We start from the raw sequence: 12703 nt of genomic DNA, 5'->3' as shown, positions 1-12703 counted from the left end.
TTTTAGAGATTATTCTGTAGAAACATCACAGGTGAATGAAACACAGCACATTCCTGAACTTAAAATTATTAAGTTGTTCATGTTCAAACACATCTTAAAAGTAAGCAAGTCAAAACAGTAAAATAATCTGAGAGTAAATCTTAAACTACTGCAACACTTCCCAACTTGCACTTGGCATGTCTTTAAGAAGAATTTCACCCACACCTTAATTCCAGCTAAGTAATCAAACTTCTAAATGAAACCATAAAAACGTGGCCAGAAAACATAGCCAATAATGATGACTTAAAATCACATAGTAGATAGGGCTAGCCTTAATCATAATGATCACATCAGTAAACTCACATTAATAAATGTCAACAGACTATATTCCTTAGTTATTTAAATGCATGTCAAGACTATCTATATAGAATTCAAACAGAATTTTAAGATACTATGTTACCAATACATATACAACTAGGCAATATTTTAGAATGTAAATTGGATTCCAAGAAAAGAAGAAAGAGAATATAACTGCTAACTAAATCAATATGAAACAAGAGATGACAAGCTAGAGGGATGGCTCAGTGTTTAGGAGCATTTAACTCTCTTGCAGAAATGTAAAATCAGTTATCAACACTCATATCCTGTAGCTCATAACGCCTTCAACTCTAGCCTCCACCAACACTGCACTTTTCTATATAAATCCACACACAGCCATACACATACACACATAATTTAAAAGAGTTTAATATAAGTTGTAGTCACTGTCTGGAAATTCTTAACAATCTTATCTTTGAATCTAAGTTTTGTGTTATCCAGGAGACTGCCATGGAGCACTGCTGGGGACTCGAAATCTCGGCTCACAGTTTATGCCATGGAGCACTGCTGGGATGTGCACTCTCAGCTCACAGTTTATGCCATAGAGCTCTGCTGGGGATGTGCACTCTCAGCTCACAGTTTATGCCATGGAGCACTGCTGGGATGTGCACTCTCAGCTCACAGTTTATGCCATAGAGCTCTGCTGGGGATGTGCACTCTCAGCTCACAGTTTACCTGTCCTGCAAGAGTTGAATCAGCTTCACCTTCTCAGTCAGTTTGTCTCCCGGCTTCATAGAGATCCACAGGTAGTAGCCATGTACTGTAGGCTGGAATCACCTTAGAACTTTAGGCAGCCAGCAGATCAGCAGAGCCTCCACACTACTGCTGACTCAGATAACGGCCTGTCCTAGCATGGGGATGGCAAAGCCTTGGGCCTGAGGTCTGTCTGCCGTGAACTGAAGCAGCAGACTACTGAAGGCTGAGCCAGTTTGTTTTCACTTCAGGTCAGTCTCACTTCTTTATTTGACTCTGTCTAGTTAGTTACCCAAACCTGGCTGCTCTCATGAAATAAAACTTAGAAACTAGAGTTACCAATGGAGTTTCATTTGCCAATCAAATTCAGATACAAGTTATTCTGAGTTTGGCCCGTGCCCACCCCACCTCACAGAAGGCTCATGGCATTCGATGTCTTAAAGCAACACATTCATGTAGGCCTATTATCATATTACCATACCTGCACCCTCACCCATTTGTTCTATCTCTGTCTAGGTGAAGCCTGATTGCTACACCTTCATAGTGGATGTTGTCCAAATATCCTGGTATTTATTTACAGAGGGGTCAAAATGTCGAATTAAAAATGAACATCATTTCTTCCCTCAACATAGGTGTCTCCTCTATGCCATTAAAAGAGGACAGTTGAATCAGTGTAGTGGCTCATGCCTATAACCGTAGAACTTCACACAGGCAGAGGCAGGATAACTGCTGAGAGTTCAACGTCCAGCCTGAGCTACAGTGTGTGACTGTGTCTCAAAACAAATGTAACACTGAGGTAGGGAACTTTATTCCCTTTCCTTCCCAATCTGGGCTGGTCTTACCATTGTTTTCACAAAAAAAAAAAAAAAAAAAAAAAAGGAAGGACAGAAGGAAGGAAGGAAGGAAGGAAGGAAGGAAGGAAGGAAAGAAGGAAGGAAGGAAGGGAGTGAGGGAGGAAGGGAGGGAGGGAGAGAAAGAAAGAGAAAAAGAAAAAAGAAAAAAAAAGATAGCAAGAGAAATTGAATTCTAAACTTCCAAGCCTAGATCTCACAAACAGCAGCAGCAGCTTCCTTCCCCTATGCTGTCAGAAGTCAAGGCCATAAGGAAGCCGCTGCCTTTTCTCCTACCCCGCCACTCGAGGCTGCGGCGCACAATTAAGGGAACTAGAAAAGCAGATGGAGGATACCTACCAGGGGACCAGAAGGAACATAGTACCCAGCAGCTCAAGTCGGATGAGAAGTGATGGTTTTGATGAAGAAAGTCATAGAGACTATTGGAGATCAAAGAATGAAATTTCTGGGGCCCTGGAAGATGATTTTCTTAAGGCTAAATCCTGGAACAAGAAGTTATATGATTATGAATCCAATATACCAGACAGATGGGGTCATAAAGAGTGGTTATAAAGAGTTATATCCTGAAGAGTCTGAAACAGACAGTAGTGATCAGCAAGACATTACCAATGGAAAAAAAACATCTCCCCAGATAAAATCATCTGCCCATGAATCCCGAAAACATAAGAAGTCAAAGAAATCCCATAAGAAGAAGCAGAAAAAACGGTCACACAAAAAACAGAAGAAAAACAAAAAGGAAGTCACAGACATAACAACAGACTCCTCAAGTGAGTTCTCAGAGGAAACTCGAGCTTCTAGTACCAGGAAAAGGAAGCAACCACACAAGAGCAAGAAAAAATCCAGGAAAAAGTCTCCTAAAAAATCTTTACCTTTAGGGGAAGAAAGTGATACTTCTCAGTCAGATGATTCTGCATCTGGCAGTTCTGAGGAAACTGAGGAAAGAGACACTAAGAAAATCAAAAGGAAAAAGAAAGACAAGAGTGTCCATATTCCTGTGCCTGACCCCGAGGTACAGGAGAGGACAAGCAAGTGCAGGAACTGGAAGGTGGCTACCAATGCCAGGTCTGCTGAAAGCTCAGAGGATGACTAAGTGGGGGAGCAGCAGTCCTGTTTCCCACTGACTCTTAAAAAAAGGGGGGGGGTTGTTTGCTGGTGACTTCTACAGCACAGGAGTCTGAGGTTAGAGTTGCCCTGCCACAGCTACCTTTTTTCCTATTTTGGTTTGTTAATCTCCATCCCCCTTTGTTAATAGGGAATCTGGTATTTTGTTAAGGTTTCTTGAAGAGATTATTTTTTTTCAATTAATCACTTAGGGTAGAATACCTATACAACAAATTAAAGAACCCAGAAAGCAGAACTCAGTAATGACCTGGGCATACCAATTGGAATGGTGCCCTTGGGGGAATCAAGAGTCCATGATGAAGGAGTAGGCTGAAGTGTAGTGCTAGATAGAATGGTTTGACACAGAGACCTTGCTATCATACAGGAGGTATACTGCCTTCAGCTTTGGTGCTTTGATTCTTCTGCAGTTGGGCCCTATAGGCATCTAGTTTACTTAGTGAGGAAATAGTTACAAGAACAAACCTTTCCTTTCATGGTAAGATGAAACATCTACAGATGACTGCTAAGGAACCTAGAGTTTTCTGCCTAACTTCCCTGCTGGTCAGGGTCTACAGCTACATTTAGCATAACCCAAATATAACAGTAACTGGATAGTAAAAAAAAAAAAAAAAAAAAAAAGAAGTCAAGGCCATATTGGGAAGGCATGTTAAGAAGACATAAGAAAGCACACAGAGAATTGGGGTGTTCCTGTCAACATACTTTACATTTTCTTTAAAAGATTTTTATTATTTTTAATTATGTATATGTCTGTGTGGGGGTATGTGCACATGTGAGCAGGTGACCTTGAAGGTAAACATCACACAACATGGATGCTGGGAATTGAACTCAGGTCCATTGCAATAGTATATATCTTTAACCCCCGAGCCACCTCTTCAGTCTCCATGGATTGTCAGCTGATGGATTGTCTATATCACGGTGTTTTCACAATATAAATCATATAACTATTACTGCATATACTACACTAGTACTAGAATACGTACAGCTCAAATATACCTAATAAGGGTGTGCACTTGAGTCAGCATTGCTCATGAACGATGCAGTAACTGACTCATGCATACCGATGTTTTAATGAATACACTCAAGTCAAACGCACAGGTACAATTCTTATGACATGCACAAAACAGCAAGAGAGCTTTAAGATGCTGGAAAACAATCTGCCCTTGCAATACAAAGGAACTGAATACAACACATCAGAGTGTTGCTGTACACCTTAGCAAATGACTTGGTACACAAAGACTTGAATGTAAACTTACTTAGGTACAGATTTTCTAAATGCTAAAAGTCTATTTTAAAGATGAAAAGAAAATCACAGCCCTTCACAGAACCACTGAAGTGTCTCTGAGGAAAACACTAGACTGCATGGTAGGAAGACAATCAAGCATGTAATTCAAGACAACAATTTTTCTAATATTGAGATTCTCAACTTTTCCCAGGTATAAATGGTAGCTCCAAAAACTTTTAATTATAGATTTAAGGGGATTCCTATATTTAAGAATATGATCTTAGTGGCTGGAGAGATGGATGGCTCAGTGTTAAGAGCACTGACTGTTCTTCCAGAGGACACGAGACCAATTCCCAGCACCCGCATGGCAGCCCACGATTGTCTGTAACTCTAGGATCCAATACGCTCACACAGACATAATACAGGCAAAACACCAAAGCACAGAAAACAAAAATAAATAAACTTTAAAAAATTACATTTTATGAGGCAAATAAACCAAATTATGACTTGAATAAAGTAAGAGAAGTAGAAGAGAATAGACTGTGGTTGAAGAAGTAACAAGAAAGCAGTCCTGCTAGACATCAGCAGTCATTACGTAAAATCAAAGAGGGAAGGCCGCTGACAGAGGAGTCTATACAGGTGTGAAGGGCCCATGCTAGGAACTTGTATGCCAAGAATTCCACACTTCAAACAGTAAAAGAATTCATCAGAGTAGAAAAAAATTTAAAGACCAAAATGGCCCAAACTTTAAAGATCAAAAATTTACTGATCTTTAAAAAAAGATCAATATAGGGACATTAAAAAAAAAAACATATTTCAGGGGAAAAAGTCTAGGTTTGCTGGTTTCTCATCCATGCTATTACCCAGTAATTCTTACCAAAAGAAGTTCATGCCCACAAGAAGACTTTATAATACCCAAAAGCTAAAACATACCAACTGTCTACAGCAAAGCAATAGATAAGAGAAGTATATTCACAAAACTTGTATCAGGTAAAATTATTCAATTGCAAGGAGATGATACACTGACATTTATAACCTAGTTCTATCTCAAACCTTCTCACTGCATGAAAGAAGTGGTATAGTCTATATGCTACACTATTTAAAGTAGAAAAATCATCTGGGGCATAGGAATTGACTGGCAACAGTTATAGAAAAACCTTCTGGAGGAATATTCTATATGATGACTGAGTTTTATTTGTAAACGACAATGATACAGACTGGGTGTTTGTGTTTCTCAGTGCTGCAGTGAGACTTTGCCTCAAATTTTAAAAATTAAAAAGAGGGGCTAGACACACATCTTTTTTTTTGAACACTTGGGGGGCAAAATCAGGTGGGACTCCAAGTTCCTTGTCTACAAAGTGAGTCCCTGTCTTGAAAAACCAAAAGAAAGAAAAAGAAAGAATGAATGAAAAAAGAAAGATTAAAGAGAGAACGCTTAAACGATTAAAGAGGAAATCTGGTGAAGGTAGATGAGAGAAAGGGTAAGGGCGGGAACAGGGATGATAGGATCCAAGTACGTTGTATGCACATCTGCACACATACACTGAATGCACATCTGCACACATGCACTGTATGCACATCTGCACACATGCACTGTATGCACATACGCACACATGCACTGTATGCACATGGGAAATGCTCACAGAATAAAGATGATTCCAACTGTAAAATGACATTGAAGAAATACAACACAAATGTAACAACTGTTAAAAACTAGTCTTCCAGTTTTTATATATTTCTACATATTTGAAAATTTTAATAGCCACTGAATGATGGGATGGGATTTTAAAAGGAAACCACTGAAGGTTTTTGAGAAAATAAAAGAAACAAAAAGGAAGGAAGGAAGGGAGGGAGGGAAGGAGAGAGGGAAGGAGAGAGGGAAGGAGAGAGGGAAGAAGGAAGGAAGGAAGGAAGGAAGGAAGGAAGGAAGGAAGGAAGGAAGGGAGGGAGGGAGGGAGGGAAGGAGGGAATCTAGTTTTGTTTTTTTGGTTTTTTGGTTTTGTTTTGTTTTTTTTTTTTTTGGTTTTGGTTTTTTTGAGACAGGGTTTCTCTGTGTAGCCCGGGCTGTCCTGGAACTCACTCTATAGACCAGGCTGGCCTCGAACTCAGAAATCTGCCTGCCTCTGCCTCCCAAGTGCTGGGATTAAAGGCGTGCGCCACCACCGCCCAGCAGGAATCTAGTTTATAATAAAAAAAGAGCGTGACTCATGCCATGCAAACAATAAACTAAAGGGCAGCCAAGCAACAGAAGAAAGTAGTAATTATTTCATAGCATGGAAAGCAGGGGCATTCAAGGAACCGGGAAGAATTCACAGGGAGAATAAAAGACAAGGATGTCAAAAGAAAGCTTCTAGACATCAGGGAATAAAAATTAAAAAAAAAAGTTTTGAGGACAAAATGCAATCTCGGTATGATAGAGACGTAATGTAGACAAGAGCCTAGAAGTATCAGATTATGCAACTGGGCAAGCATGAGAATGTAAAAAGTGGTAATACAAGACAGATAATGTATATTGATAAATTCAAAAGAAACAAATGAAGGTCATGGGAATCAGGAGAGACCAAAATAGATAGGTAGAAAACAATATAAAGTAAGATGATAGTGTTTCTTTAAAATGGAAAATGAAAACAAACAACTACACCTAAAATCCACCTTCTACTAGACACCTACACCGGTCTACTGGGGGACGCAGTGGTCCTGGTCTCAAAGCATTCTTCTGAGGAGGCTCTCCGAGGCTTCTGAGGGAGCTGTCAGTTTCCTGATGACAAAAGCTTCCACACAGATAAATCTAAAGAGCTAGCTCCTTGACTCCAGCTGCCTCAGAGGTGTGGCAAACTCACTGCTGTGTCTCTCCAAACACTCATTAACCTCACAGGACTTTGGAACAAGGAAAACTACTCAACTATGCTGTGTCCCTGTTGCTTGGTGTACTATGAGTAATGCCATTTGTTCTGACTTAGGAGTCTTCTGTTGTCTGCCAACAACCATGAAACATTAACAGACTAACTCATTAGCTTATGAAAACAGTAGTTATCTCCATGTGACAGTCCCTACATCAGAGATTCCCAACATTCCTAAAGCTGCAAACTTCCAGTTCTTCATGTTTTGGTGACACTCAAACCCCCAAACATAAAATTGTTCTTGTGGCTACTTCAAAACTGCAATTTTACTACTGTCATCAATCATAATGTAAATGAAAGATATCTGATTATGTGACTCTCAGTGAAGTGGTCATTTGACTCCAGAGGGGTAGAAACCCACAGGTTGAGAACCACTGCTCTATATTTTCCCTGTATTATGGTATTTTAATTCTCATAATAAATAATAACTATGGGGTTGTACTAATTTGAGGAAATAATGCTTTAAGGTATGAAGTAACTCATCTAATGTGTGAAAACTTGCAAACAGAAGGCAAACAGGATGGCTCAGTGGTTAAGACTATTTGATGCTCTTCAGATGAGCCGAGTTCAGTTCCCAGCACTCATCCCATCAGATGGCTTACATCCATCTGAAACTAAAGCTCCAGGGGGGTTCTGGCGTCCTTGAGCAGCAGCACATGCATGACACACACAAATAAAAAAAGAGAAAAGAAAAAACTTAGGTTTTCTTATTCACTGCAAACAGAACCTAAATCTAAGTCTAGATGCCATTAATGCCTATTTTGTTTTGTTCGTAGTGCTAGAGACAGAACCAGAGCCAAGCTCCTGGGCTCCATCCCAGCTCCCTAACTTGATTTTAGTAGTTCAAATCTCCTTCCTTCCTTCCTTCCTTCCTTAGCTGATTTACCAGGTGCAACTTTAATTCTCCAGATATAGAAGTAAAGTACTCAGAACTCTATAGCACAAGTACTTCAAAATTTTGTTTCATAGAAACCTTACATTGTAGAATTGTTAATATCTTAAAATGTAAATGAAGCAAAAACACTTTGCAGTCAGATATCAGAAATAACTACGGTAAACTAACGTAAGCTACTCTCTTTACTAGAGAACATCTCACTATGCTAGTATGTTAGATGTGGTCCGAGAATTCCTAGTGTTGGCATTCTAGTACACAGTTCAGTAAACTGCTGCTACAACTAACACTGCCAATTTAATTGTTCAAAGAATTCCTTTTAAACCATGGTAGTCACTTTATTGCAGGTACACGAGCCTTCAAAGCAGCCAACATCAAAGCCAGACGTAAGCTGGACTAGCAGCTGCAGAAGGAGGTAACTTAACAGTTTGGCAATCGCTCGCTCTGTTCCTATCAAGCACAACTCAGTTTCCCAAAACACACTCAACAGAACCATCAAGCCTCATCTTTTTTTTTTTTCTGAAATTAGAAAATTACCAAGACATTGTAGCTGTGCATTTTATCTATTGTGATGGACCCCTTTAACAATGGACAGGAAATGGGGGAGGGACAATTATTACAGTCAGGAATGGGGATGTGTGGCTGTTATCCTAGTAGACACTGAGGCAGGAGGATCATGAGTTCCTTGGCTACTCAGTGGTTGAATGCCTACCCAAAGGCCAGTGTAGCAAAAAGTCATAGTAATCAAGACGTGGGACCAGCCTGGAGGCCCAGCAACAGATAAATGGAGCAGGAAAATGTATACATGTGTGAGGACGCTTTACTCAGCTGAAAAGAATGAAACTACAACAATTACAGGAAACAGGAAAACAGATGGAACTTGGGGGATGCAATATGTTAAGTGAAATAAGCCAGAGAAAAAGACACGTCTTCTATCGTAAGAGGAAATGTAGATTTAGATTTATATATACATATATATGTATATGTAGGACACAAAGTACAAAAAGGACTTATAAAATTCAACACTTAATATGTTAGCTACAGCAATAATAAAAAATAAATAAACTCTTTGGATGTCCTAAAGAAAAAAAAAAGGTCTTGGATAAGTTGTATACATGGGTTAAAGACAGTAAGCCATTCTGATCACCAGGCATCACCAGCATGCAGAGCTGAGTCCTAGCTCTTTAAGACCAGATGCACACAGCCCAGGCTAGCTCACCCCTGCATATAGTTCCCTATCTCCTGACCTCATCATTGCTAACAGGTGTTTACTGCCCCAGTTTATTAATCATTCTAGAGTTTCAAAACGAGGCCTGAGCTAAAGGCAGCCATAAACTAGGCATGCCCATTACATAAGCTAGCTCGCAGACTGAACACTAGCTACAGTCTACTCAAAACTGAAATTCAGTTGTATCTACGCCATGTTCCCAGACAAAGCCACTGTCAACAAACCAAGAGTTACATCCTAAACACACGAACTTACTATGTAACCACAAGAGGAAAAGAATGAAAATACAGGTTTAGTTAATGTTTCTCCCTATAAGGAAAAAGAATATTCTGTCTAAAAAAACATGATTTAAAAAGACTGATATTTGCCCTCTGCACTTACAGAGTGGCTCTACCCACTCGGTCTCTATAGGACACAGCTTCAGTTTTGAAGGTGGAAAAAATGTAGTATTTTATACATATATTGAAAGTTTAGACAAAAGTAAACTCCAGCATTATCTGAAGAGAGTTTAAAAGAAAAAAGTCTCAACTAGTTACCTCTATCAAAGGCAAAATAGACAATATAATAAATTATTTACTATTAAAACTGTTTTAAGTATCGTCCATGGTTGAGCCTAATAAGGAAAAGAAACCCAAAGAAAGAATTCAAATCAAATTATATCACTTATGGGAAAAATTTGAGAAATAAAACAAGTATCAATAATAAAAGTATCCAAGAAATATCTATGGCTTATCATTGCAAACACTTAGGGAAAAAATGTCTTTAAAAATAATAGTCATAAGAAACTAACAACTTGAAAGGCACCTTCAATAAAATGGCGAGATTTTTTTTTCCTAAGCCATTCTGAAAATGTTGATAATTTTCAGAAAATTCATAATCCAAATCACCTGGTCATGTTATAGCAAATAAACCCAAATGATGGAGAACTCTTACCATAGGAAAAAAAATTAAGTCTCTTCCACAATCCTTCAGATTTGTCAAAAGGCACAACTCACATGCAGATAGGCAGGAACGGTGACATATGTATAACTATACAACCTTATAAACTCGAAATGCAACAGCAACAATATCCACAAATGCTTTTCTTCTCTCCCACAGTAAATATGTTCCACTAAAACGCAACAAAGTAAATATTGCTGACAATGATATTTACAATAGTTATCTCCAATGACATCACTAGAACACACAGTGGGGAAAATACAGAGATTCTGACAAAGAAAATACAGGGCGCATTTCACTCATTTAAACAAAGCTAGTGGTTTACACACTTAAAACTCAGTATTAAATGAAAACTATTTTTTTCAAACAAGATTCTATTTTTTTTCCTAATAAAGCACTGCACCTCCCACCAAAACCCACACAGGCACACACTTACACACGCGAAGTAGAGACAGATTTTTTTTTTTTAACAAACGATCACTGTAATACTAACACAATGGAAAAGGGGCAAAATGACAAGGTTAGCTAGAAGAGGGGCACCTTCCCCATCCATCACAGCTCTTCTCTGCTGGTTCCCAGCCCCTCACGACGGTTTAGCCCCGCTGCACCCCACTCTAGACGCTGGTCGCCTCCCTGACAGGTACGTGCACCCAGCCCCGCCGCCGGGGACACCACTCACGGCTCACGGGTGTCTGAGTCAGGGAAGAAGGAAACGACGGGAGGGGAAATAACGCCGGGGCGAGTTGGGGAGCGGCGGGGAGGGGGGCTTGGTGGGGTGCAGGCCGTCGGCTGTGGCCGGGGGCTGGCGGAGAGGTGGGCCCGTCGGGACGCCGCGGTGACCGTCCTCCCCGGGGCCCGAGCACTCACCACCTGGTAGCGGCCAGTCCCCAGCTGGTGGTGATCCATCCTGCCCGCCTCGGGGTCGGGCTTCCGAGCGGGCGTGTCCCCTCGGCGCTCAGCTCCCTTGGCCTCCCCGGTCGACGACGTCGTCGCCGCAGAGCCCCTTCCGCCGCCTCGGGTTCTGCCGCCGCGGTCGCCCGGCGGGGCCGCTTTACTTCCTGTCGCTCCCTCGGCTCCGGCGGAGACCTCCGCGTCGCTCGCCGATCGGCGCCGGAGCTCCGGGGAGCCGCGTGCGCTACTGAGCATGCTCGGGGCGGACGCGCATGCTCTCTGGCTCCGCCGGCGTCCCATCTGAGGCCCGGCTGCGAAGGTGTCCCTAGGTGGGAGGAGATGGAGAAGTCAAGCAAGTCCCCGGGAGCCCTCGAGGTTGTCATCCAGTCGGGAGTGGGCGGTGGCAACAGAAGCGGAAAAGAAAAAAAAACCCCCCACTTGATTGGATTTTCCCGTAAGGGCAGATTTCATTGTGGGGCGAGCGAATGCATCGTCACTGCTGAGACCGGTGTTGAGGAGAGTGGAGGCGCAGCCGCATTCCTATTGCACCTAAGGACAGGTCGCCCTTTTACTAGTCCCCAGCCTAGGGCATCTCAAAGAGATCCATCTCAGGGCAGTCCTAAAAATGCTCATTCGAAATCATTAATGAGGTAATGAATTACCAAATATCAGAGGCATATACATATATAAAACCACATATACATGTATAAAGTCGGCTTAAAAGTCACAGTAAAAATTCGAGGAAGGAAAACAAAAAACAGTCTTGCTTCTGAGTACGCATAGCCTTCCTCAGTAGAACAGCACATTTGTCACAAATGTCAAACCCACAACATACCATTATCAGTCACCTAGAATCCATAGATTGCATTCGAGATCATTTTGAACACTGTATGTAGTAGGAGTTCTGACAAATATACCCTAACTATGCACTATTATAAATCATACTGAACAGTTTCATTACTCTGAAAATTCTGTATAGGGTTTTACCCCCCCTTCTTTTGCCCCCTTGTTTCTAAGAGATTTACGAATGACTCCAGACATATTTCGATGCCTTACAGTGAAAGAGGCCTTTAGAAATAGGAAACAGGAAGGACAAAAGAAAATAATGAAATGAGGTAGGATTTCTTTTTGTGCTAATACTCAGAAATTCCTAAGATAATGGTAAAGAATCACTTTTTGTGGCACTTCATAATACCCTGTGACTAGCCATACATGAACCAACCAACCTCCCTCCCTCCCTCCCTCCCTCCCTCCCTCCCTCTTTCTCTCTCTCTCTCTCTCTCTCTCCCTCTCTCTCTCTCCTCTCGGCACAGAGGATGTTTCTCTAACAAGTAGAAGACTATGGTAGACCAGCAAAAGGTACCTTTTAACCCAAACATCTGCTTATTGTACCCTGAGATCTATGGCCCTACTTAATCTGGCCCAACTATCTTTTTTAAGGTAGTCAAGCCCTTCCTCCATAACTTTTCTTACTGTGGAGATCCCCTGGGGGTCATCTCACTTTGCTTCATACATGTACAGAGGAGATTTCAGAAAGAAAGGAAGCCAGAAGAGGCTGTTTTAACTAGCCAGATACAACAAAGTACAATAAACTTTGGATAATTGTTA

At 41.1% G+C, this 12703-nt stretch overlaps 1 protein-coding gene and 1 pseudogene across 1 annotated transcript in view; one reads left to right on the top strand and one right to left on the bottom strand.

Annotated features, from left to right (window-relative positions):
- The window catches only part of Ndfip2 (Nedd4 family interacting protein 2), a 44485-nt gene extending 32990 nt beyond the window's left edge, over window positions 1-11495 (bottom strand). The window contains exon 1 of the mRNA XM_028771683.1: window positions 11072-11495. Coding sequence (XP_028627516.1) covers window positions 11072-11395 — 324 coding nt within the window. The 5' untranslated portion in view covers window positions 11396-11495. The remainder of the gene's footprint in view (window positions 1-11071) is intronic.
- On the top strand, window positions 945-2991 carry LOC114624220 (annotated as a pseudogene).
- Window positions 11496-12703: the final 1208 nt, after the last annotated feature.

This window comes from Grammomys surdaster, unplaced genomic scaffold (genome assembly GCF_004785775.1).
Source record: "Grammomys surdaster isolate TR1022 unplaced genomic scaffold, NIH_TR_1.0 65, whole genome shotgun sequence".
In the NCBI taxonomy this organism is placed as follows: domain Eukaryota; kingdom Metazoa; phylum Chordata; class Mammalia; order Rodentia; family Muridae; genus Grammomys; species Grammomys surdaster.
The sequence above is the reverse complement of the archived record's forward strand: the minus strand, read 5'-3'. Positions and strand labels throughout refer to the sequence as shown.